This window comes from Podarcis filfolensis (assembly GCF_964270895.1).
Source record: "Podarcis filfolensis genome assembly, chromosome: 4".
NCBI classification, from domain to species: Eukaryota; Metazoa; Chordata; class Lepidosauria; order Squamata; family Lacertidae; genus Podarcis; species Podarcis filfolensis.
In genome coordinates this window covers 47,916,576-47,944,501 of record NC_139607.1, presented here as the reverse complement: position 1 = coordinate 47,944,501, position 27,926 = coordinate 47,916,576, and the positions used below count along the sequence as shown (strand labels likewise).

Sequence of the window (27,926 nt, the reverse complement as noted above, 5' to 3'; positions counted from 1 at the left end):
CATTTTTTTCAGATGTTTTAACTAAGTTTCATCTGGTAGGAATATCCTGGCAGCAGATATGGAGAAGTGCAGAAAAAGTTGCAATACCGTGATATCTGAAGAACATTTAGCATGCATCTCCTAAAGGCTGCGACACTAGAAGGCTGTCCATGAGTAAAATTTCAGTTTTTCAAACTCGAAAATTAACACTTTAAAAACTTTATATGTCTGCATCCTTGCCACAAAAACGCATGCACATGGTAATTAATATTTTCCTCTGTTTTAGGCAACACCATCTTGGATGTTGGCCTGTCCAAATCTGCAGTGGTTTTTTAAATAGTAGCTCACTTTTCAGAAAGGTCCCACATGCTCATTAACACTCTCAGAAAGAGAAGGGCTCTATTTTATCCTAAAGGGATGGACTCTACTTCCTCTAGCTGATTTCATCTTCTGGAAAGTCCCATTCCCCCAAGAGGTTCAGTTTATGGAACTGAAACTAGCATAAAATTAGTCTAGAATATTACTGTGCTATAAGAACGGTGTGCAGAGGCAGGCTTCTAAAGTTTAAGCCTATTTTGAAGAGTGGAGAAATAAAATACCATATTTTTCGCCCTATAGGGCGCACCGGCCCATAGGACGCACCTCGTTTTTTGGGGGGGAAATGAATTTAAAAAAATTATTCCCCCCCCCCGCCGTGGGGGTGGGGCAGGGGAAGCCCGAGCTTCCCCCGACCCCAGCCCCAGGAACAGGCTGCTATCCGCAAGCCTTGCGAGCCCGGCGGCAACTCCCGCCGGGCGCGCAAGGCTTGCGGACATCTGCGCGAAGCACGGGGTGCCCTCCGGAGGGTGCCCCGTGCTTCGGGCTGCAGGCTGCAGCAACTCTCCAGGCTTCAGCGAAAGCCTGAATTCGCCCTGTAGGACACACACACATTTCCCCTTCATTTTTGGAGGGGGAAAAGTGCATCCTATAGGGCGAAAAATACGGTATTTGCTTCACAGAAAAGGAAAAATTACAACACACTAGGAAAGTGTGTGCTTGAAAACTGGAAGAGTTAATCCACAGGAGACCTGGGCAAGTTTGAACAGTGCAATTTAAAGTTAACAGTTCTCCCTAAGTAAATGTACCCATTGATTAAACATAATATTCCTTCCAGCATCTTCTTCCCTGAAACCTTATTAACGGCTGAGCTTCTGTTCCAGTGGAAATAAAAGCGAAAATCTTCAAAGCAGGTTTTTATAAAGGGGGTTTTAAATTAAATAAATTATACTGACCTAACCTGCAGCTGAGCTTTCTCCTCCTTTGATCACATACTAGTACTAGTCGTCGTATCTGTTTTGTACAAGTGTAACATCACAGTATCAAGATATGGATTCAGTCAGTCATGGTTTGTTTGTGCCTTACATGATTGTGGCATTTTCTTAAGTGCCTCTGTGGTGGCTATCTCGTCTTGAGTCCCTTATTATGTTGCTTTTTCTGTTCTAGATATTTTTATCTGGCAGCTGTGAACCTTTTTAAAAGTTCAACTCAAAGGAATAAACATTGCCACACTGAATGTCTTTTGTTGTTTATAATTGTTGGCAGTCCCTGCATTCCACGGTGCATTGATTTGGTCAAGGTGTGAACACAGGGTGATGTTGGAAAAATGCCCTGGGAAGGCTGCAAGCTTCCCAAGTCTTCGGAGCGTCTCTCCGGTGGCTCTCTCTGGCTGTAAATCTCCTTCAGTCCAGAGTAGCTAGTAATAATCGATCCTTCTCTCCTGAACAGAGCATGCCAGTCTTCTGGTATATCATGGTAGAAAAAAGATTCAATTGTAGTTCTAAAACTACTTTATTTACAGTCTTATATACAGAGACTCCACCAGTACGTCTGTGCTCTCTGAACACCAGTACAGAAACCTGCGACACACACAGAAGTGAAACTAACTTTCAATAGTACTCAGAAGGAAAAGATAATACAGACTTCCTTTCTCACGCTCTCTCAGACACTCACATGATTTATACAATCATAGTACCACTCTCTGGAGCAGCTCGGATAGATAAAAATCCTAACAGGTGATACCCAATGCATTTACATCCATGGATATCAATGGGTTTACTGGATGAGGTGGATATCATTCATATTTTGTAGTTGCTTATGGCAGGGGTGGCTAACTCTTTCTGTCACCCTTGGCCAACCTGCTAGGGGTTACATGGCAATAGTAGATGTTACCACTCATGCAAGTCCACAGGCAAGTCCACAGAGAAGCATGGAGCCCCACCTCTTCAGCTGATCTGCATGGATCAGCCAAGGAGAGGAGTATCATCCTCTCCCCATCCATCAAATTATCCATCAGTTGATGAGGGAAAGGACAATTTGCCTCCCCTTCAGAGAGCTGGGCTGGATATATATATTTTTAATCATCACCACAAATATCAGTGGTGTCCTAGATAGGACAGAAAAACCTGCAACCAATCTGACCCTTCCCTCCCAGATTAATGTGTGAATTGGAACTAAGTTGTCCCCTGGCTCTTCTACAGAATGTACTGATGCAGTTCTCTGCTCAAAAGAGAGAGACTATCAAAATAAGTTTAGAAATGTGCAAAAATATGTGTTTAAAATGTTTAAAAGCGTGGATTTAAAACATGGTTGACTGTAGAAAAGGGACAAGACAGATTTATGCATCAACAAATGTGAAAGAGGCATGAACTGGAACAGACTGATTTGCCTACCCCTTTTCACAGTGTTGACAGAGTAAACACTCAGCCATGCCTATCAAGAAGCTGACTCTGGGAACATGAACTATGAACAGATGCCACCAGCCCGTCTGTAAATACACAAAACAAATAGGCCAAGCCTGCATCAGTGTCTTAGTATTGGTCTCTATGAGAGTCTGAAACAAGCCTTCTTGGTGGCTTTCCAATCCCTTTGGACGACAGTTCTCACCCCACCAGTGGCGTAGCGTGGGTTGTCAGCACCCGGGGCAAGGCAAGTAATTTGCGCCCCCTAACCCGGGGCAAGGCAAGTAATTTGCGCCCCCTAACCCCTAACCTGCCGCCGCTGCCAGCTTCTTCTTGCTGCTGCCTGGTCTGGTCTGGTGTGGTTCTCTCCCGCGCTCAGCGCTGCGCTGGGCGGCCGCTGCACTGTCCCTTCCCCAGATAGTCCCTCGCTCTCTCTCCGCACCGCACGCCTGGCACCCACCCCCTCCACAGTGGGCGGCGACCCAGCAGCTCGGATCGGATTCGCACAGCCAGCACTGCAGTGAGAGAGAGTGAGTGAGCCAGGTAGGGGCAGAGAGCTGCGAGTGCGAGCGCCCCCCCCCAGATGTTGCGCCCGGTGCAGCCGACCCCCCCTGCACCCCCCACGCTACGCCACTGCACCCCACCCCACCCCAGTCTGTACTGCTATTGGGTAACAACGAATTTTGAAAAAGCTTGACAGCTTGCTCTTGCAATGCAAAGTGGAGAAGAGGTGGGGGGCAGCGGGTGAGAATATTTGACCCTTCCCTCACCTGTTGCTGAGGCAAGTCCCTTCCTGCAAAACTATAATTCCCCCAATTCATGCATGTTTAGTTCACGAAGTTGCCTTTTTCTAAATGAAAGATCCCTGAATATCATAGCTTTTCCTCTTAGAGAAGATGCTACATCTGCCTGATTCTTTTAGATGCTTGTAGCGGATGCCGTGGTGGGGTGATGCCAGTCATTTGACCTCCAGTTGGTTGCATCACAGCTACATAATGGGGTGGAGAGGTGGCAGCAAGGTCAGCATGGTGCAGACCATTGCAGTGTTCCAGGCAGTGTGTTTGCATCATGCTGAACTTGCCACTGCCTCTCCCTTCCCCCTAAAAGGCAGGGATGTGACGAACCAGAGGTCAGATGAGCATCACCCCCCCCCCGCCAACCATGCTGTCTACTGCTGTTGGTTGCCAATATTTTTGCAATTTTTCTAGTTCTTTGATATCCTGATGAGTGTGAGGAGCCCTGCAATGTCACTGTAGAGTATTTTTGAAGCCAACATTTACTATGCAACACAATGGTCTGCAACCAATTATATATCTAGTAACCAATATGCTACACAACGGTCTTGGAATTGTAATGTTTACACCTGTTCATAGCCTGGTTTCAGCAAAAACAGAACCAGTCAACATAATTAATGAAAGAAATCCTTGGGTATTTATATCCCTATTCGCAGAGATAAACAATATGAAATTGAGATGTTCCAGCTCATACTGCTGGCTTTTCAAACAACAGATCCATAGTGTCACATCTTCTCTGACTCAGGGCACTTATTCACACACAGCAGTTCTATGGCAACAGTACTTGGATTCAGCCCAGTGTTCTGAGAAGAATGGTTTTGTCCTTGCAGCTAAAGCTCAGCATGTTCTTCACTGTATCTACTTTACAGAAAGATTTAAGTTTACTTCTGTTAAGTTTGAGCTGGTTGTCAGAAACATCAAAAAGTAGGAAGAAATTGGATGTATAAATTTATTCCGCAGCAAAAGAAAGATGTTGCTTCCAGCAGGAGCATCATGTCAGCAAGCAGCAGGACACTGCCAATTTTAATGAAAGTCTTTTAGTCGAAATCCCATTTGCAGCTCCCACAGTCATGAGAAGTGCTTTTCTCTGTGTGAAGTTTTGGAACACAGCACAAGGCAATGTTAAGTGATTGAAGATAGCAGCTGCGGAACAATATAACCACTTCGCAAGCCAATAAAAGGTTCCCCCTAAATGCCCCAAAGCAGCAAGGCTGATCCACTTGCAGAAGAAGTGGGCTGCACAATGCAAAAGGCCATTCTGCATTGGAGCCATAACACACAACAGGAACTTCAACCTGAGGTACTTCTTTCTGCACCAAAGAGAGAGATTTCTACATGGATACTAATGTTGGGGATACAAAGTCATGTCTTTTCTCCAATGCTTCTTGGAGCCGGAGGCAGCCTACCCATGAGTCGAGGTGAAGCACCCACCTCAGGCAGAAGTGCAAGAGGCAGTCCTCCACCCACCCCACCACTTCCACTCTCGAGAGGGAGGCTCTCCAGCATGCGTCATAGATGTTCATCTTCCCTGCCCTTTCTGGAGAAGCCAGGTAAGCAGCATTGTTTTGAGGAATGCCCTGGCTCCTGCTGAGTTCAGAGAGAGCCGGGCATTCCTGAGTGCCACATTGCCATTTGGCCGTCCCTCCTCAAACACCCACCCCCAAGAAAGAATCTGAGCACCCAACTCCCCCAGAGTTGTGCACATATCATGCTTGCTTCAATTCAGAGAGCCACAAACATAGCAAAATTCTGTGTGCACCCATTGCTGCACTTGTGAGAGCTTCGTCCTTCTGTCCAAATGCCTCCCTCCCCCTCTCCCTGCGCCAAGGTCATTAGCATCTAGAGCTGTCACAACGTCCTCCTTTACAGAGCTCTGACATGTTTCCTAAAAGCTGTGCGTATATGCATTTGCAGGGAGGGTGTAATTTGCAGCAGACAAATTGCCCTTCAATAGACATAAAAATGACACAGCTTGAATGATCTGGAGTGTTTTAAATGGATACTTTAATGGCAATTCAAGGAATGTTCAAAGGCACATTTCACTAAATTACACAGATAAGAGGCACAAATCGTATCTACCATTTTACAAAGGTAGTTAATGATGAGAGGAGCACCAACAGACTTGGATACCCTTATCACCAAATTGTCAGTTATCTACATACCTGTATAACATTACCTGAAGTAAATTGTCTTTTCCGGGAACCATTGGTCACATTATCATCGGACATTAACAACATAAGAAAAAACTGCTGGATCAGGGCAGTGGCCCATCTAGTCCAGCAACATATTCTCACAGCGGCTAATCAGATGCCTGTGGAAAACCCACAAACAGGACCTGAACACAAGATATGTGTTCCTTCCTCCCTTCCTGTGATTTTCAACAACTGGTATTCAGAAGAATCATGGTGGAGGCAGAGAATAGCCATTGTGGCTAGTAGCCACTGATTACCCATAGAGTACTGTGTAAGGCTGAGGAGAACAGGGTTCAAATGCCTGTCCAGCCACCATGCTCACTAGATGACCATGAGTCAGTTTCTGGGGGATAGTCAACTAAGTTTCACTCAGAACAGACCAACTGAAAGTAATGGATCTAACTCAGTCATGCCCATCAATTTCAATGGGTCTACTCTGAGAAACTTAGTTTAATTCCACTCACTGTCTGTCAACTTAAACTATCCCACAGAGTTATGAGAAATAAGGATGCTTAGCAGAATACAACCCATTTTCATTTAGCTGATTTATTTTTATTTGTTTGTGTCAGAAGGGAAACATTTTGTCTAGCTTTCTACACAAGTGTGACTCTACTTCCCTAGTTTCTATTTTTAATTAAGGGGTTTGTAAGTTACTCTTGTTTCAAAAATGGCAAAGCAACTTCTTATGTGTTCAGAACATAGTGAGGGATTCTATACCTTTTTCTGTAAAGTAATACATGTAAAATAATTACACACATCTCGTATCGTAACCTCACTTTTATTTATAGAGCCTTGGGAATCCTAAATTATCTCTCTTGCCAACTTTATTACCTTGCTTTTGCACTTAATGCTAGTTATTTCTCTTTAGTCAAATCCATGCTGAACCTCATATCTTATAATAGCTGAAACTACATTTACAGTTGCAAAATTTACAAAATTACAGTTTTGTCATTTTAAATGGCAGTAGACTAAGTACAACAGGCACTTGACAGCATAAACATCTAGTTTAATGAGCCACTAGAGTAAGCCTTTAACATTGATTTGTTCACTGTGAGATTTAAAAAAAAAAAATTAAGACAAACAGAATTTTCCCAAAAGCATTGTGAAATGTGCAAAGTATCTGTTCTGGCTTGTTCTCAAAAGGCATAAGGGATAAAAGGCCACTGACTTTAATCAATAAAAGTAAGTGAGGAATGATAGAATTGTGGAGTTGGAAGGGACCATGTGAGTCATCTAGTCCAACCCCCAGCTATGCAGGATCCTTTTGCCCAACAGGGGGCTTGAACTAGAAAATAGAACTTTTGCTTCACCACTACTTGATTTTTAAATGGACACTAAAACTCTTTTTGATGTGTTGATACCTATCTCCAAGAACAACATTTGTTCATTGAAAATATTTATAGGCAACCTTTATGGGTAAAACTCACCCACTCAAGGCCACTTATAAAAGCAACAGATAAAAATACAGTTCCCACGATAAAAATACAATACCCAGCATGAAGGGCGAAATTGAAACATTTTCTTCAGAAGCATTCTCGGAAGATAAGTCCCTTTTTATAGGCAAGAAGTCCAGCCGCAGCCAGCGAGGTGAGGAAAGCAGAACATCCAAGGAACCCCAGGAGGCCTGGGACAGATGGCAAGTTCCTCTCCAAAAACGTGGTAGTGATTGGGAAAGCTGGGACATCCTAGGTAGAATGTGCAGTCATTTTTAGAGCACAGCAATTTTAACAACAAATAAAGCAACTGTACAATGCAGTTAAACAGGGTGCCAGAAACTAACTCTTGCTAGATGAAAGCTAGAAGAACCCCTATCTGGTATGTAAGCAAATGAGTGAGACTACAAGACTATCAGGAACTAGAAGGAGGTAGAGACAGGTACTATGGGATAGAGATGGGCAGTTTGAGGAGCAGAATGAGAGACTTGCAAAGCATGGGAATGACTTTTCCCACTGTACTTAACTAACTGGAAACTATTTATGTGCAATTTTTCCAGTGGGAGAATGCAGGGCTGTTTGGGCTTCTGCTAATGAAATATGCCCACCTTGAATGCACACACTAGAAACTAGGCCAAGATTTCCATTTTAAGTTCATGGCTATTTTTCTATCAGGTGTCCTCATAATAATATGGCAATCAATTATAGTGATGCAGTCATATAAGCCAGACAATGAAATGTTGGGTTCAGCCGTACAAAAAGAGCATGAGAAATCATACTTGCCTTTGATTCTGGTTCTGTCGCCCAAATTTCATTTTTTGAAATCCTTCCCATACTGCACAGTATCTGGAAGACAGAAAATGATATCCCACTAACAGTAATTCTTTTCATCACCATGCAAGTCATGAAGGCAGAAATGAGATAAAGACAACTGAGGGCCATTTCCTGCATCGCACATGGTGTTCAGACACTGTTTCCACACACTAGAATCCCACATTGCAAGATCAGATCTAAGATCAGAGACAGATCATACACTTAACTTCCATGCTAACTCTTGGCTTCCCAGAAGGTACACCACTGATGTGGTAAGCACCACATTGTCTGACCATCCCAAATGATCCGAGTTTCAAACATTACCAGTATGTTGGTGGTGCAAAACCAGACCATGTGGAAAAATAAACACACCACAAGGGCAACTCATAATTCAGTAGGACAATGAGGTGAGATACGAATTGGTTCCATGTTTACTTCCCACAAATACTGCAAGCTAGGAAGATTCATAGATCCAAGTCCTCAATATCTAGCTTATACAGAAAATACCGCAACATGTTTACAAAAGAGGTTCAGATGTCACAAGGAAGTTAACTGACAAACACCTAATACCTTTATCGTTTGAGCCATCTGAAGTGGTTTACTTGATAGCTGAATGGTGCACATTTGACTACAAAGAGCTATTGTTTAAATTAAAGCAGCTGCTCCACGCCATTCAAGTATATTCTGGCTTAATTAGCATTCTGTTTGAAAAAATCCTATTGTACATAAAAACTTTTATTCAGGCATTTCAAGGATACATTAAACAATAATAGCTGGGATTCATTAGCAGCTGATTGTTATAAAAGAATGTTAGTTTCTATTGTTCTTCTTTGGTCCTTCTGATTTGCTGAGAATTCTCTCTTTAGCACAGTGACATTGAATTTGAATACCAAGAAGACCCAAAATCTCATTGGTACAGCTATATCATTTAGGTCTTTAATGAAGATGCCCAGTGAGTTCTGGCTCTCTTTACCTCTCTGGCAGCTCTCTCTCCAGCTTGCACTGCACCTTCCATGTAGCCACTCCACTGAGTAGCTGTCTCTGTGCCAGCAAAGTAGACCCTACCTACTGGCTGACGAATGACCCTGTAAAACAAACATTGCAACACATAAGTCCCACTTGGTAGGTACTGATATCAAAGAGATTTAGGCTACTGAACAGTAGCAGGCAGAATAGCATCAAATATTCATGATGTTCAACTTTTGCTATTGTTACAGATCTGGTATAAATATGTGTAAACATGTGTAAATAAATCATATTTCAAAGACATTGCAGACTCCACTGTGTCTCATTTTCTCCAAAGGAACACAGACCCTGGTTGAGTGCCAAGACCCTCTTTGAAATCTCATGCACTGCTTGGCAGAGATTGTGGTGGCCAGTAACACTGTGAAAGTTGTTTCAGGGAAGGTGCAAATGTTTGGAAAACTCACAGAACCTTCCACTTCACTGTTCATTTTCCCCCTCCCATTCATGATTACGCCATTACCCTAATTGGCTATTGTTTCAAATGGAAAGGAAAAGCATCTCTGCTTCCCAACTGTGCCACCCTTGACTGTTCTGTTGACAGCATCATTGTCAATTTGTATTGTGCAGCAAGACTCTGCCCTGCCTCCAATTATCACGTCTAATTATGCAGTACTAATCGTTGCAGGATGTGGACTTGGTTGAACATTCAGATGTGAATCTCTGTCCACATTCTAGCCCAAATATTCTGCTAATTGTGACTGGAGCCGGAGGAGAGAACATTGGGTCCAGTTGCCTAGCCAATGGTGACATACCATCTAACCTAACACAGTAAAAAAGGAATGAGTGGGTGATGTGTTCTGCAAGAAACAAAAATGCTGTATGAAATGCAGCCTTCCCATTTTGCCTCAGCACTAGTAATCCCCAGTTCCAGAGGTTTAAATATATCCAACATCTATTAATAGGAATCAGACAAAGGGAACTGGAAATATGTGGGCCATTTCGGGGGTGGGAATCTCCAAACTGCCCCCCTGCCCCCCGCAACTGTCTTCTCCTTCAGAGGTCCCAAGCCACATATTTGCTAGTAATCTGTAGTTAAGCCCCATGACTGTAATTGAATTTTTTCTCCTCAATGATGCCTAAATCAGGAGCATGTTATCTACAACCTTAAAATAGATTATTATGCTTTTACAGAGTGCTTTACAGCATATTATTATTTTGCCTGCTGGCAATAGCTTCAGTTTTCTGGCATTTTTCTCACTAGGATAGTGTATTAGTATGCCTAAGTGTAGCAGGCTTCATATCTAGAAGGTTTTATAGTTCAACAAATTTCTGCTAGCAACAACGAACAAGAGTATATTATTAGCTAGTTTTACCTTCCATATTGGCACATAATGCCTGGTGGCAAATAGGCTGAATAGCAGCCACCAGAATATTGTTCGGCACCCCAGTTCTTTTCTTCATAATGCACTGGCTGCAGGAATAAATCAAACAAAGTTTATTTGTTTTGTTTTTTAAGGCATTGATTCATGGCAGAATTTACACTGTAAATGCTGGATATTTTTCCAGGTTTCCATTACTGGATTACAGGGAGGTGTGTTAATTTACAAATGGAATACAATTCTTATAAATCAGAGAAGGAGGTTATGCTACTACACAGTGCTGACTCAATACTTTGGACTGAGATGGGTTTCACTGTTACTGGCTATGACCAAGGCTGTGATTTTTCAAGCATTTCTCTAACACAAAGCCTGATTCATATCTCCGAAGAGCAGAGTGCTTTGAGGACTGGTAGGTAAGAGAAATGATTATTCTTGCAGTATGTCTATGAAGAAATGGTAATAATGGACCAGAACTTTAATTTCCAAAACTTGCATTGTTTTCACATGTTGCAGTCTCATGGTATGGACTCATAGATTATGCTCTTCAACCCCAGGGGTGGGGTCCTTTGTAGAAGTGACACCCCCCTGCAATCCCCCCCTCCAGGAAAAAGTGAGAGTCTTCATGCAAATGGGAAAAATCTGCATTAATTTGGTCCTATAAGTATTGAACAGAATCTACTTTTTTCTAAACTTTTTTGATTTGGCTTATTTTTATTTATTTAAATTATTGATATACTGCTTAACTATAATCATCTCTAAGATGTGTACAAGGAATACAGTACAGAAAATATAAAAATGTGCTACAACTATAAAACCAGGCTTCAGTTAAAATGTCTTTTGGAACAAAACAAAAAAGGTCTTCAACAGGTATTGGAAGTTCAACGGGGGAGGGGGGCCTGCCTGACCTCAGCTGAAAGGGAATTTCATAAGATTGGAACCACAATGCTGAATGAACAGCTCTTGGTGGATATGAGCTGTTTTCATCCAAGCCATGGGCAGTCGTTAATAGTCACTGCTCTGAAGATTTCAGTGATGGGATACAAGGCAATGCTTCGTAACATAGTGTTTCAACAATACAAAAGAATATGGCAGTTGCCTTCTGAAACAATGTTCTAAGAGTAACGATTAACATGTTTTAAGAAAGCATAATTCCACCTCTCAGGGTTGCCTTTGGATAGGCAAACAAGCTCTGATAATCTTTAGATGTATAGAGATTGGTATGATTGCCATTGAGATTACGGTTGCTTCCACATAGATCCAAAGTAAAAGTAAGTTTTACCAACTAAGTTTTGCTCATAGGTAGTCCTATTGAAATTAATAAACTTAATTTAGCTTTGTTCCTACGTAAATATCAATGGAGCAACTCTGATTAAAAGGTAGTTGACTATCACTACATGGTTCTTCCTGCATCAGATCCCCAAACAACATTCCTCAAAGATACCTGCCTCTGTCTGTCTCTGAGATTCTAAATAATTAAAGACCATCAAGCTTCTTTTGCTAATCACCCATGTGAGACAAGATAGGCCCATAAACATTAATCAAAACCATTCACATTAATCAAAACCATTAACAAGATTGCTGTCATATGATAAATTACATTTCCCTATAACAGAAGCACTGCTTTCAAGTTAGATTTGTATTTTGCTTTACAAGGAAAAATAAACAAAAGAATACATTAATCAATTACATGCTGTAAAATATATATTTCCAAATAAAGAGAAAAGAATGCTTTCACAAAAAGGGGGGTTTTCTGGCACCTTATTTTGTCTTGCATTCTAATATAATATAATATAAAAGAATCTTCATTCATTTTCAAAAAGATTGTTATCGCATACCCTATTCCACCTGTAATGATTGTGATAATTTACTTAACACACCTGTATCTCCTAATTTGTGGCATGCAATTCTGCATTTTTCTCTTATTGATTCTGAGGGGACTGCTCTGAATATGACTGGATATCACCTGATATTTACATTTAAGGATTTCATTCAGATGGCAAGGGATAAAATAGTTGTCATCTATTACCTTTTCACCTAAGAAACAAATAATAATATGAACATAGACCTCAAATGTTCATATAGCTAAACCGTAAGTTGTAATAATTAATACTCCACCAATTTTAGATGCTCTTCTTCCTTACATGTAAAGCTTCTTCTGATCCAAAGACTTTTGCATAGAGTTCACAGATTTTTCTCTTCCTACATGAAGAAGAAAAAGGAACAGACAAAATGTGAAAGGGCCCAAATCCATAATCATCAGGTTTTTGAAACTAATAGGATAGCAAAATAAGATTTCAAACAACTATCAAAACCACTGAAGAACTCAAATCTTCCAGTGAGTGTATTTACTCAAAAGACTACATTTTTTGTACTAAACTGAAGTTCATACACAAAGATGGCAGACTTTCGCCTCTTCCAGAGAGTTGGAGCATGCTCTTTAGTTGCTGCTCAGCTTGTTAGGTGACCTTGTCCAAGGTGCTATCTCGTAACAACCATGAAGTTAGGTTTGATTGTATGTATCTTAAAAATCTGACTTCTGCATCTTAAAAATACGCCCATATACAATGATAAAGAATTAGTTATTGTTAGAGAATACGAACAGTTGCTTATTCTTACCTCTCCTCTTTGCTAAGATCTGCTAGTCTAAATGCCTTTCTTGTAAGGATAAAGCTAAACAGGGAGGAAAGTACATGTCAATATTGCATACACAAAGGTACCAATTGGGGAAAAAATACATGCCACCAAAATGTTAAAAAAAAGAACAGCAATATGCAAGAGCTACATGCAACTAGTCTTATACTTATTGGTAACTTCAATACTGGATTCCTGCAATGGGATGTAGATTCCCTTGTGGTATGTGGAGATTTGTGGGCACAGCAACAAGTGCTAAAAGATAATGTTTGCATGTATGTGAAATGAAGGACAGAGTTCAGGACATGCATGATGGAACTAATAGCAAGGCATAAATACATTTTTCTATAGGGTTCTCTAATGTTACCTAGCATACATTCCATAACTTCACACCAGCTGGTCTTGCACAAGTCTTTCTGTCAATATTTTTTGCATCTAATTTATAAATGCAGGCTTCATTACCCCATAATAGCAGGCACAGAGTCATCAGGTTTAGTATCATCTAAGGTGATTGAAATTGGAGCCTCTTCATCCAAAATCATTGCACAACCACAAAAATCTGAAAGGAAAAATAGAATGGCCACCAGAAATACTCAGTGTGGAGTACTATTTCCAGGCACAAATGTACATTTATTTTAACATTAAGTATCCTGTTAGCCATTGCACATTTAGAACCCTTGTGCTGCATAAATCTTCCTGTTCAAACTTCCAAGGAATGCACTTTCTAATCTTAAATTCTTTACAATAAACATTTTTTGCTCATTGCAATATTCAAAAATTCTTTGATATGCCTCCCTGTCTCCCATTGTCATATACAATGATAATTATATTAAACACAGTTACTGAGATAATACACTGCATATCTATGTTGTGATTAATATGGGTTAGAAAGGGAAAGTGCATCAACACTAGTGATTGTACATATTGACAGGATTACACAACTTGTGTACCCATCAGACGAAACTTAGATGCTTGTTAACTCCACCCTTATTACAGTTTTACGTTGGCTCCCTCGGCCAGTAAAGCAAGATGAGAGCCCCAACTCCAGAGTCGTCCGTGACTCTTTAAGTGGTTCTGCTACACTAGACGGATAGCCTAGGGGGCGCCACATGGCACCACAAGTATGACATAGTGAACTGAGCAAAATGGAAGGTGAGAGGTGGGTGGGGGGCACAAGATTTTCACCTTGCACAGTGTGCTACTCAAATTTGAAAGGCCAAAGTCTACTCTGTTTTAGTAAGCAGAAAGTGGGATATAAATGAATCAATTCTTAAAGCACACATACCTGACTTCTTCCAAAAGGCTTCTTTGTAGTACATCATGCATTTGATAACAAAGCCCATGGGAATACGCTGGATTAACTGGTTTCTTTTTGTTGGTAGTTCTGGCTTGAAATGGATCTTTGTGGTTAAGGCTGGTGGGATGGCACTAATCACGTACTTGCTCTGTAAAATGTAAACAGGAAAACATAAGACGCATATCCCAGAAGAGCAACCATGGCAGTTAAAGGCTAACGCTGCTTTGTTAAATGTTGAAAGAGTAACATTTATCGTGGCATAAGCTTTTCATACAGATCTGTACGAGGAAATGTTACACACTTTTGAGAGATGTTCGCTCAGTACTTCAATCATTCTGACATTTACATTTGTACTGGATAAAAGCTGTGAGCACTGTAGTGGCAGTCCAGTGACATAAATATAAAAGGAAGGAAGCAAGTGACAGTGAGGACAGGAAAATGTCAGAGGCTGATGAAGCTCTCATAAATAGATCAATAAAATAGATTTCAAAGATTTTCTCAGTACTGAGAGAAGCAGAGTAATACACAAGGGTGGGGCTGATTACATTGGCTTAAAAGCTATAGCGGACGTGCCCCCTATTAAATGCATACTATGTTTTATTCTTATTGGATTACCTTATATGTCTCATGGTTCAGTGTCTCCACAATGACACTATCACCTGAGTGATCAATGTGGATTACAGGCCTCTCCAGTTTCACAGTGCCTTTGAGTAGTGCCATTATCTTCTCTGTTATCTGTCCAGAACCCCCGACAAACTTCCTCTCCTGGGAACACCAGCACCATCAGAGAAATAAGATAACAATGTTTTTGGCTGTTTTTTTTAAATGGTGTAGTTCATCTTTATTTAAGCTTGAGAGAAAAAGGCATTGAAAGCTGGATTTCCCAAGTAATCAAAATCAGCAAACATCTTCAACATGTGCTTGACCTGGCTGACTACTAGCATCAGCCCTGAACCAGAACCATATCTGGACAAAAGCACATTCGTTCTCTTCTATGGGATATGGTATCTCTAATACATTTAGTATAATTATGAAAGAGATAATAATAGACAGTCTTTTGCTATCATTTCTAGGTCAGGAGAATTCACAATTGATATGAGCACAGGGAAAGCATAAAGTTTCCCATTTATGAAATATTGCTTTCACTGGGGACACCAGTGTTCCTGACAAAGTGTTCCTTGAAATAGTGTCTCTTTATTACTTTCATGTTCTCAGAAATAATAAAAACAATTTTATAAATTCTGCTCTAATTGAGGGACCTTCCCAAAGACCCTTGTGATTATGTCAGGCAATAAGTAGTACTGTACTTTGGGTGCATATTTATTTTTATTTATTTTTTAAATAATATTTATTACTTTGGGTGCATGTTTATTAAACTAGAGACTCTGGGCAGGAGGTGGTGGTGATGAGATACAGAATTCTTAAGAACACAGTAACTGGCTAGTAACCATAGAAACTAAATTGGATCATTATCACAATAGTACAGTAAAGCCTCCATAGTATGGGGTGTGTGACTATGGGAGAGAAAATAATATTAATCTAATTTCAACATGAGTCTAAATGTTCAAAATAGCATGGTCTTCTGTTTGTTTATTCCAGCACATTGAGTTCTTGTCAAATGCTCTTTCTCCATCAGTTAGAGAAGATGCAACAGCACATTTTTCTCACAAGGAAGAATCCATGTATGATTTCACATACCTGCCCTCCATTGGTTACAGAAAATATTCTGGTTGTTCCTCCACACAGCTTCACATACCACAGGAACCAGAGAGCAGAGACCATGTGTGACTCCGAAGTGACGTTGATATCAACAAAGAGTGTAGCAAAATCCCTAGTGGTTCTTTATACAATGAAGAGGTAGAGACAACAAAGATTGAGAGCTATTGATATTAATTTGCTATTATCAACAGTACTTTTCTCTACAATTTTTTGTTTTTTATTATTAGGAGACCAAACAAAGATTCTATTTAATTGGCCTTCTTGGTAGTTCTGTCACCCTCAGAAGCTTGAGGGTTGGCAGTGTGAGATATAAGTAGCCCATAAACTGTGGAATTCCAACCAAACAGAGGTGTGCCTCCAGCAGCATCATTATTTGGCTTTTATCACACATTGGAGATGCACTAATTTATCCAGGGCTTTGATAACTGAATAGTATTATTGTGGCCTACCTGAAAATTGTAAATTAATGTAATGGTTTTAAAATATTATTATTGATGCTTGGTTTTCATTTGTTTTAAACTCTATTGTTTCTGCCATTATAACCTGCCCTGGGTCCTTATGGTGAAGGATAGGTAAGAAATCTAATAAATAATAATAGAAGAGAGTGAAGTGTTTTCTTAATCTGATGAGGAAAGATCATTTGAATGAGTGACAGTTCCTCCTTTGTTCATTAATTTTGTACTGCTATTGATTTGTTCAGAATTTATTGCCTTTATTACGTTCCTTGATGTTATCACTTCCACTAAAAATAAATTGTCCAAAATCTCTGCTAATTGCAAAGACCTTAAAACTGCAGATAGCATATTAATATTGGTCTAGACCAGAATTGGCCAGCTGATGATCTGAGGTAGCTCCCAACTAGGCTGTTAGTCTACAAAAGCAATATGTATGTACAAATTCTGTGGATTCAACGGACTGTAGCCTTATTTAATCAATGGTTGCAGTCAATGATTAATATTTGCTTTGGGGAAAACTGTATTTCATATTTAGTGGTGATGTTTGCTCTGCCCTCCAAGGGAGCCTCATTAAGCTCATCATTTATGTAGTTGAAAAGGTTTTCAGCATCTCTTTTGAACCGTCAGTCCTGGTGTGTGTGGTGGGGCATGGCATGGCTGGGGCGTCATGGCTCCTTGTCTGGACAGGGTTGGGCTAGAGTGAGGCCAGGAGCATGCAGCAGCAGCACTGTCACAAATCCAGCAGCTCTGCCAATGCAACCATGTAGTCCCAACCTCACCATGGCCCTGCCAAGATAAGCAGCAATGACGTCAATGGCAGGAGGGTGGCTTTGCCCCACCACACGCAGTGCAGATACCCCTCATTGTGAGGAGTCTTCCCTTGAAGTCCACCAAAGTTCTCCCTATTCCTGTCTCTCAATGCCTGCATACATTGAGATGTGGGGAAACAAGTGGAACTACCTATTAAACTGTGGGGAATGGTAATGGGTACTATAATACCATATCCCAAAGCCCCTCCTTTCACCTTCAGAATCAGGAACGTGTTTTCTATACATCTTCCACTATTCATGTTTATTATTCATTGACGCAATGAATGCACTTTAAAAAACCAGAGTTTATGGAAGTGATGGGGAAAGCACTGAAACGTGTGAGATGGACCAAAGTTTACCGGGAAGAAGTGTGAACACCCTGAAAACAAATCAGAATGACTTCTCATTGTTGTATAACTGCCCACCAAAGAAATCAGAATGAATGCTCAGTAAATACTAGGTATTGTCTAACCTGTGCATAAGCTTTGCACAAGCAAATCAGGATGGATGCTTAAGGTCAATCTGTCAAGCATGTTCCGCACTTTAAGTATATTCTACATTTTTTACTTTCTGCTCCCAAATGTATTTCTTTAGCCACACTGTATATGTGTGATTGGTTATTCTATGACTAGAGGAGAGAGGCAACATGAATAAGGCTTTGATGTATGTAGCCTGAATATGGCACGCAGCAAGCAAAGAATGAAGTATCACATTAAGGTAAACTTTCAAAATGAATCAAATCACCTACTTGGTCCAGCAGTGTTTGTCAATGAATTCTTTCATTGTCATTTTGTCCCATTCTGCAGCATGTGGTGCATCCCAGGGAGCATCAGCTGGAATCTGAAGACCAGGGGTGGGAGGTGGGGAAATAAGTCACTCTCCTTGCTTGCCAGACTACATACATCACAGTCAAAACTGAACTTCCATCCATGCACCGAAAGAGCATTCAGGCAATAGTTTCACTCCACAGCCCCAAATGCATGCTAATGCAATTTTCTCTCTCTGTGTGTGTGCATGCATGCATATATATGCACACACACACACACACACACACACACACACACACGTGTTTTATGCTTCACAGATGCAGAACACTCCATGTGGAATAAAATTAAATAGGTGAATTCTTCTTTTCAGAACCAGTAGAACACTGTTTTATTCAGTCAGAACAGCTGGAGATAGGACAGCTATTTGCAGATATTTTCCAATGCTGTCAAAGTTCACTATATGTACATTTAATACTAAGATTTCAAGTGCAATCCTATACATGTCTACTCAGATAGCACTACTGAGTCCAATAGGACTTATACCCAGGTACCCAGTGGGGGCTAATCCTTTTCGGCCTGAGGGTCCCATTCAACCATAACCAACCCTCCAGGGGTTGCACATGACCAACTCTCCAGGGGCTGCACATGCATCTTGTACATACACACAGAGAGAGACACCACTTAAAGGCAGATGTTCAGGTGCAAAGTCTCCTTCTCTCAGCTGATCCATGCAGATCAACTGGGCAGAGACCTTTATTGCCCCATCTCTGCCCATCAGATGATCCACCTGATGACTGAGGAGGGGGCAATTTGCATCCCTCTCAAGTCACTGGGCTCCGCCCACCCCAACACTACGTCTGTTTTATTTTCCCCTTCTTTGCTGCTGTTGCAAAAAACTATCAGGTGGAGGGAAAGAAGAAAAATTGGCTTGGACAAAATATACACCACTAACTCTGCTTCTGGGCAAAACAGAGTGAAGCTAGGCTGGGTCACATCCAACAGAGCCAGCAAAGCTGAACACACAAGAGATTTCCACTATCTGTATTTCATTATTAGGATAGTGCTGGAAAGGCAGGTCTGTGCCTCTGGCACAATTTATTTTCCTGAAGTAAAACACACTTGGTTGTTAATCATGCCAGATGACACCAACTCATTTGGCCAATACATTTCACAATTGAAGATTTCAATGTCTACACAATGATTATACAGTATAAAGAACTCTCTTTGATTCTTGATGGATTCTTACTGAATGCTATCTTCATGTAGCCCTAATGATTTTCCATATGAGCTTTTAGAAATATTGCAGATAATGATACATAGTATCCCTTCATTGTTTCTAGCATACCTCTTTTCCCAGTTCATCCATTGTCCTCCAAAAATTGTTAAAATCAAGATATACGATAGGATTCCACACTGGAGGAAATGCACCACGGAATGGATAGGACTTTCCCTGAAACAAATAAATATATGGAACAATGGATTTGTTTCCTGGCATGGATCTGAGGTCTCCATAGCAGCCATATCAGTTACAATCCACAAACAAAATTGGAAATGAATCCATAAACACAAAGTATAGAAAAAGATGGATTTTTCTGAAGACATCAGCCAATAAGCAAAGGTAGTTAAGGTAGCTTTCATACACAGAATATAATGTCCATTTCCGGGGTGTGGGTGTGTGGAATTAAACTTTTTACATGTTGTTATACCACAGTCAAAATCAAGGGAAATGTATTCCTTTTAGTGAGAATATAATATAATATTCAAATATAAGCCAGACCTATCCCAAAACAAACCCTTTACACTACATACAGATTAATCAATAAATATTTAACTGGATGCAAATATTGCTGCATCATATGTCATTTATGTGATTTCATGAATATTCTTAAGTGAATGCCACCCTTCTTACTTTAGGACTATAGGGATCAGGACCACAAGGGCGTGAAAGGGTTAAGGTCTACCATTTCCTTTTGCTAACTGCATGAATGCTCTCATGTCTTCTGAGAAGAGCATAATTTTTTGCTGCTGAATCTACTACCAATTGATTTAATTTTGTGTCCCCAAGTTGTGATATGGGTGTGTGTGTCCAGAATGTCAGCAAAATGCATTGCAAAATCTGGGCTGAGGCTATGGCAAGAAAAAGCTTCATCCTGATTTGCATGCATGTTTGAGTAAAACCTTTTACATTCATGCCATGTAGCTCATCAGATTGAAACTGCACTTGAAACGGCTCTAAAAAGCAACATTTAAAAGTGTGCTCTATATAATCCATCTGCACAGGTTAGCAGGACGTTTCAAATATTCATAAAGCATCAGCTAACAACCCCATTTATCCACTCCAACAAACTGAAATCAAAGAACACATAATAAATGCAATAAACAAAGCTCAAGTTCATTGTCCAACTGCCTCAGAAATAAAGGTTAATGATTACTGTGGGATGAGTATTCTGACCTCTAGGTATTGCAGAAACAAAATCTCCTACAGAGTTTCTTCTTCTTCTCTTCCTCCAGCTGTTCTCACCATTCTGCTTTTGCAAACTGTGCTCAGTTTGGTCTTTAGGACAGACACCCAAAATTGAAAACTTCATCTCCTAAGCAAAGAGAATTGCTTTCTTATACTACAGAGTCCTGCCGCACCCATCCTGCCAATTGCTAAACTTCAGTAGAGAAGCAGGCTAGCATGCACAAATTAGGGCTTTGCCTATTAATTCCATGTCCCGTGTTTCCCTGGAAGCCATAAAAACCACTGTGGTGAGGTAGAGCCACAAAGTCACCCTCCTGACAGCAGGGTCACTATAACACTGGTCTCAGGAGGGTGGATCTGATAAGGTACATAGGGAGCTGCCTTATACAGAGTCTGACTATTGCTCTATTTAGCTCTGCACTGTCCTCACAGGTTAGCAGCATCTCTCTAGGATTACAGGCAGGGAGAATTCCCAGCCCTACCTGCAGATTCCGAGGATTAAACCTGGAACCTTCTGCATGCAAGGCAGATGCTGCAACACTGAACTCCCTTCTAGATCTCTGCTCCCCTATTGCATGGATGTGAAATGCAGTGTTTGAATAGCAACAAAACTACTGTTGTAGCTAAATAAACATAGTGTAAGGAAAACAAATAAGAAAACTGCAGAAAACTTTTGGGCACTTAATCCTGTGTTGCTGCTCAGAGTGGCACGGAGATAAATGTGAGTGGCAGTGCTCTAATGCAAGTTTTTATCCAAAGTAACTCAGCAGATAATCCAATTGGATTTACAGAAACATGAGAAAACTTGTCCAGTTATCACAGCCAAGTAGGAAACGTCCTCAACCCTTTCTTAGCTCATAATCACAAGATACACACCTTCTGGGAATGGAGGAACATGATCATTCCCATATAACTCAAGAGGGAGGGGAAAAACATCATCAATCAAGAAAGCAATTTCTCTTCAACAGTTAGATGTAGACATTTTGCTGTATCTTCTAAGTGCACTGCATTCAGATTTAAAACTCAACAGTGAACTTGTGCTTAAACCAGTGACTGGAATTATGGTCTGAAGGTTGAGAACAGCATGTAACGTAACCAAGGTGGCATGAAAAGAAGTTATTTTTTATTGCATATAATTTTGGCTATCACACTCTATTGCTTTATTATTTTTTAATGACATTTGAGCTTCCAAAAACTTGTTTTTGTCTACAGTGTATTGGCGGGTGGGGAGATCACGCCTTGTAACTATGGAAACCCATGATTGTTTATTCAGATGTAAGTCCCACCGTGTCCTGTTGAACACACTCGCAGCAAAGGATGCATAGACATGCAAGTGCAGGGTTTTGTTCGGTTCTTCTCTATCTAGTAACTGATTTTCAAAAATACAATGTGCATATAAGGAAACAAGAATTAAACTGACACACACTTTCTCCCAAACCCTCCTACTTTTAGGTGACTAGTTACAGCCCTATTATTTCAGTGGATGTTTGGAGGAGTGAGAACCTGGATTTCTGCTGCTATTAGTAATTGTCATTTAATTATTCATTATTTTTTTTAAAAGATTGTGTTTTATGGAATGAAGAGACAGTTCCTCCACAGAAAGCATTTCCACTGATAAGCATGCTCTTTAATTTCTAAAACCAAGATGGGACATTTTTGTTTTGTTGGAAACACGAGAACTCATAGCACTAAAATCTGTGGTTGTCCAAAGAAGCTGAATGCTGGAGGATTCAGAACAGACAAAAGGAAATATTTCTTTACACAGAGCAAAGTTGAACTATGCAATTTGCTACAGCAGGAGGCAGTAATGGTGAACAACTTAGATGGCTTTAAAAGAGGATTAAGCCAGGCATAGGCAAATTCAGCCCTCCAGATGTTTTGGGACTACAACTCCCATCATCCCTAGCTAACAGGACCAGTGGTCAGGGATGATGGGAGTTGTAGTCCCAAAACATCTGGAGGGCCGAGTTTGCCTATGCCTGGATTAAACAAATGCATGGAGGTTTTATATAGGTAAAGGCTACCAGTGGCTGCTAGTCAGGATGGCTATGCCCTGCCTCCATGGTTGGAGGCATTCTGCTTCTGAATGCTTGTTGTTGGAAGGTACAAGAGGGGAAAGTGCTCTTGCACTTGGATCCTACTTGCAGGCTTCCCATTGCCATCTGGTTGGCTACTGTGAGAACAGGATGGGCCACTGGCAGGACACAGCAAGTTTGTCTTATGTTCTTATGAGTGTTTTCGAGTTTGGGGTTTTTTTGTTGGAGGGCAATAAAAAAATTGTTCTGCAAATCTTCAGGTTCCTGAATCTATTAAGTCCTGATCAATTGTCTTCACTCAGCAGTGCTTCATGGATCATCCATATGCAGTAGGTAGTTTATTACAGTGGTACCTCGGTTTACAGACGCTTCAGGTTACAGACTCCGCTAACCCAGAAATAGTACCTCAAGTTAAGAACTTTGCTTCAGGATGAGAACAGAAATCGCGCAGCGGCAGGAGGCACCATTAGCTAAAGTAGTACCTCAGGTTAAGAACAGTTTCAGGTTAAGAATGGACCTCCAGAATGAATTGAGTTCTTAACCCGAGGTACCACTGTATTAGAAAAAGAATGCATAAGAAACATTTCCACTCAGCTGTCAATAAACGAACAGAAAAGAGATCTATGTCCTTCTTATTACAATGCATCAAATGTTTTCCTGTGCACACTGCTGCCAAAAGGAGATGTAGAAAATGTAATTCTTACATTTGTATGCAGGATAACTCTCTCCTTTACATTTACTTTGTATGTTTCTATGCCAAGTTCTTTAGCCAGGCGCAGAATTCGGTTCTGGGTAGGTCCCACGTAGGCTCCACCAACATCTACATAGCTTACTTGCTTGTTCTGTCAAAAGAGGAAAAAATGCAGGAATAACAGAACCTACTGGATGTTCCACACTGGAAAAACCAGGAAGTGCTTATGTTTCATAGCAGCAAACAAAGCTTCACCTCAGAATTAGGCCTAATTCAAACATGCAAACTTAGAACCACAGTTATGTGTTCTACACAACTTTGTGATTAAGCACAACCTTTTGCAGAATTGGCACCCTCTTTCAAGAATGTCATATGCTAGTAAAGGTAAAGGGACCCCTGACCATTAGGTCCAGTCGTGACCGACTCTGGGGTTGCAGTTCTCATCTCACTTCATTGGCCGAAGGAGCCGGCGTACAGCTTCCGGGTCATGTAGCCAGCATGACTAAGCCGCTTCTGGCGAACCAGAGCAGCGCACGGAAACGCCGTTTACCTTCCCGCCGGAGCCGTACCTATTTATCTACTTGCACTTTGACGTGCTTTCAAACTGCTAGGTTGGCAGGAGCAGGGACCGAGCAACGTGAGCTCACCCTGTCATGGGGATTCGAACAGCCGACCTTCCGATCGGCAAGTCCTAGGCTCTGTGGTTTAACCCACAGCACCACCCGTGTCCCTACATTTACATAAAATATGGTTATTGGCTACTTGTTTCTTACCCTAACTGTGAAAGTCCGTCCTCCAACTCTGTCACGAGCCTCTAAAACCACAACGTTAACTCCAGATTCAGACAACAACTTAGCTGCCGACAGACCTAAAACAAAGACAAAATAGTGTTTTATTTTATTTCCTCTACCATTAAAAAGTACTGGGTTGTCTCCAACAAAGTTGCTGCTTTCACGCTAGGACCTCCTCTCCTCCCTGCCCTCTCAAGCCCTCTGCATCTACTCCAGAGGGTCAGGGAAACCCCAGTAGAGATTTGGGGAGTGGGGTGCATGGAGGGAAGGGGGAGTAGGAGGGGAAGATTATTGAATAAGTGCAAACAGAACAACTCTGTTTGATTTGTGACATACGGTAGCATTCAGTTGGTATATTGTTTTAATCTGGTTTTTAGGAATTTTATGAAATGTTGAATGTTAATGTTTTTATTGAAACCACTTAGATATATTTAGATAGATAGATATAAACACACACACACACACACACACACACACACGTCTGCTCAGAAGTAAGTCCCATTGAATTTACTTAAACTTAGTCCTAAGTAGTAAGTGTATATAAGACTGCTGTCATAGTTATGTCCTACTGAAGTCCATGGTGTTTGTTACAGAGCAGGTATTCTAGGATTGTGGTGCAAGATGCCCAAAGGGAAGCAATCTGGATTGTCTCTGGAAAATGGGAATCAACCTGGCAGAATGATGTACCCTCAATTTCATTTCCAGGAAACGTGGAAAAAGAAAAGGCTATGTACCAGGAGGGTACATAATTCTGCAGGGTTATTTTCCAATTCCCAGGTCATTTGTGCTTTGGGAACACCTGCTGCTGAGATCCCAGCTTGCCTTTTGGGGTTTAGATTAAGAAAAAAACAAAAACTCAAAAAGACCACCATCCCCTGGCCGCCTTGTAAGACACACATACTGCAGTTGTGGGCCATGAACTGAAGATGGTTGACCTAATGATGCAGGGCAAAATTATTGAACTGTTCATTTGATTGGGAGGTGAGAAACAAATTACGGTAAATGAACTCTTTTGGGGTAATCTCAAAGTGAAATAAATTGTTTTGCCAGCAGTTAAATTTAAATTATAACAATTATTTCTAAATTTGTACCTACACATAAATACTGGCAAATGCACATTTAATGCAAATTTCTGCCCTATCCCCCCCCTTTATGGTGCATATTCTCCCTTTGGGCAATGTGCAAATGGACACCCTCGAATAGGGTTTAATCCCCCCTTTTTAAAATGTATAACTGCATGAGGATGGAGCTAAGTAACACAAAGAACCCCTCAAAATACAAAAAACCTTCTTAAATACAAAAATGGCTGGATATGCAAAGTGTTAACTAGCCATATATTGGCTAGGAATATACTATGAGTGAGGAGGAATTACACAAAACGCCTCAGCGCTCCCAACAGTCTGAGGAAGGAAATAGGTGTACTGCCAGTCTTATATTTAATCTAGCAATTGGCTCTCTGTACTATCAGCTAGCACAGAGGCAGGAAGGAAAAGCCCTTTGGAGCCCCATATGTCTAGTCTCAAGGTTTTGGATCACAAGCCTGGAAAGGACCTCAGCTCATGTGACACAGTGCAGTCTTACAACAACCCAGAGTTCTAAACAGGAAAACCGAGCAAGCAATTTTGGAATTTTATCCTCATGCCACTTATTTTCCTCTGTTCCAGAATCTCACTAGTTCTTGGAGACTCCAAGTAGACTTTGCCTTTTCTATGGAGAACAAAGACCCCAGCTATGATGGGGAGGGGAGCAAGCTACACATGAGAAACAGGTGCATATAATGTTTCTTTAAAATCAAAAAGTAGCTTCAGGAGTGGATGATCAGGAAGAGAGGAGGATGGGGCTTTATCCTTTCCCTGCCAGCTGTTTTTCTGTTTCCAAATTCATTTGCCTGCCACAGTGTTTCTCTTTTGCAGAGTTCCAAGTATTCCAATGCAGCTGGACACAGCAGGTGACTATATCCTCTGTGGTGACTACATGGCAGCTCACAACCATGTAGTGTCTGGCTACAGAGAGAGGTGGATTTTACCATTACCCCTCCCAGTAGTGGCCAGTGGGGCTGTGCAGCTGGGGCTGCATTGCTCTCCCGGCTTCCCAATGCTGCACATTGCTGTAGACTACCAAGAGGGGGAGGGAAGGGAAGGCAGCAGGAAGTTCAGTGTGGCACAGTGGCAGGAACATTGGATTTGCTTCCCCACTGCACTGCACTGAATACAACCCCTTCTTCTTTCATCATGACTTTTAAGCACAGATAGTTCCAAGTCTGCAACTATGTTGGAATTTTAGATGCTTTAATTGTGTGTTTGCCACCCTGGGTAACTTCAGGAGGAACGATGGGATCTTTCTTTCTTTCTTTCTTTCTTTCTTTCTTTCTTTCATTCTTTCCTTCTTTCTTTCTTTCTTTCCTTCACCAGTACTGGTGAACAGTACTCAGCTGTATCCCTCATGTCTTCCAAACGTAGATCTAGTTTCAAAAACATTTATGCCGTTACCATTTATTATAGACCTTGGCATTTTCTGACAAAATTAAGCCTTTCCACCCTAAAGTAACAACAAAACATTACTATCACAAATTTGACTTATTCGTAAGCTCCTAGCAAAGTAGTCTGCTTATTATTTGGTCAGGGTAAATAAGTCATAGCCACTTGAACAGTTTGCCCAGGCGTTTCCATAGCAACTCAACTCAAGCTTGGAGGTGCTACCAAAAGGGGGGGGCTGCATCCCAGTTTGATTCTACAGTGCATTCAAAGACACTAAACTGCAACTGCCACATTCAGCACCAGAACTGACCTACTTTTAGAAAAAGCCCCCAATCTCATTGCATCCAAACACAGATGCACAACGATATATACAATTTGTGCTACGATCCAGTATGATAAAAAGGAAAATAAACTAATGTCAGGCTAAAGATTACAAGCCAGTTCTTCCCAGCTGCCCCCAAATTTAGCTAAAAGTCAAAACAAAACATCAGCAAAATTCTACAAGAGCTGCTTGTTCTCATCACCAACAAATCCTAAGTGTGTGAAGAACCATGAGTGCTAAGTAGAAACTATCCATTTGGCTGCAGACCAGAATATGGTCTGTAGCAACCCCATTCACATTAAATTGACTTCTCTTGTGTAAACAAGCTGTAGACTGAGGGCTTTATCTTAGCATTACTTTTAAAAAACATGCGTAAACTGTTAGTTAACTGCATTCCATTTGCAAGGCTTCCTACCAGAACCAACTCAACAGATCCAAACATGTGAAACTTGGGCTGTTGTTACAATACTCCTCACAATAACTATTTAATATGTGCAGGTATCTCTCAGCTAGAAATTGTTCTAAATGTATTTATTTATGTCAAAGCCTGTAGAGATGTAGCAAGGTGCAAGTCGACAAGAAGGAAGTCAAAACACTTATTCATATATGATGTGCATGGGATGCTAACCCAAAGGAGTGTATAATATACATTGAAACATCATGTAGCACTCCTCTCCACCAGCTTTGGGGGGGGAGAGAGGATTAACCCACCAAGGACTGTGTGGGCTGCTGGGGCTTCCCCCGTGCAGGTGGGCAGGAGGCTCAGAGCCATGGGGAGGCAAGCTGCACCTGGTCGGGCCTTAGGGGCTGGGGTGCCAGCAGTGCCTCCTTCTCCTTGTGGTCAGCTTAGGGATGCTGAGCATGCCCTGACCCTGGGCCTGTGGAGAGGGAAGGAGGGGTAGGGTGCCTGGCCCCTCCATGTGTCGGGGTTGTTGGAGCATGCATGCACATGCTCCCTTCCACCCGCCGAGCCGCCTCCGCCTCCCTGCAATCGAGCAGCATATAAATTTTGTTAAATAAAAAAAATCAATGGTTACTTCTAAGAAAGGAGGAAGGTGGTTTATATGGTTTTCCTGTGCAGTTCTTTACTAATTAAGCAAGATTTTTTTAAAACTGCTAAAGTAATGAACAGCTAAAGAAATAAGTCACGAATATGAGCTTTATGCTAGCATGATAACACAAGCATCCTCCATG

General features: G+C 41.2%; 1 protein-coding gene and 1 long non-coding RNA gene across 2 annotated transcripts in view; one reads left to right on the top strand and one right to left on the bottom strand.

The window, feature by feature from the left end:
* Positions 1–275: 275 nt before the first annotated feature.
* Positions 276–1,531, top strand: LOC310762091. The gene is made up of 2 exons (XR_014547847.1): positions 276–561; positions 950–1,531. It is a non-coding gene; the product is annotated as an uncharacterized lncRNA (long non-coding RNA).
* A 3,946-nt stretch (positions 1,532–5,477) lies between these two features.
* Positions 5,478–27,926, bottom strand: part of LOC310762069 (amine oxidase [flavin-containing] A-like) — a 29,842-nt gene continuing 7,393 nt past the window's right edge. The window contains exons 3-16 of the mRNA XM_083612564.1: positions 23,916–24,010; positions 23,156–23,293; positions 19,297–19,401; positions 17,933–18,024; positions 15,900–16,041; positions 14,817–14,966; positions 14,190–14,349; positions 13,367–13,463; positions 12,890–12,943; positions 12,415–12,472; positions 10,268–10,365; positions 8,902–9,013; positions 7,899–7,961; positions 5,478–7,367 (exon numbers count right to left, since the gene is read on the bottom strand). Coding sequence (XP_083468690.1) covers positions 7,206–7,367; positions 7,899–7,961; positions 8,902–9,013; positions 10,268–10,365; positions 12,415–12,472; positions 12,890–12,943; positions 13,367–13,463; positions 14,190–14,349; positions 14,817–14,966; positions 15,900–16,041; positions 17,933–18,024; positions 19,297–19,401; positions 23,156–23,293; positions 23,916–24,010 — 1,526 coding nt within the window. The 3' untranslated portion in view covers positions 5,478–7,205. The remainder of the gene's footprint in view (positions 7,368–7,898; positions 7,962–8,901; positions 9,014–10,267; positions 10,366–12,414; positions 12,473–12,889; positions 12,944–13,366; positions 13,464–14,189; positions 14,350–14,816; positions 14,967–15,899; positions 16,042–17,932; positions 18,025–19,296; positions 19,402–23,155; positions 23,294–23,915; positions 24,011–27,926) is intronic.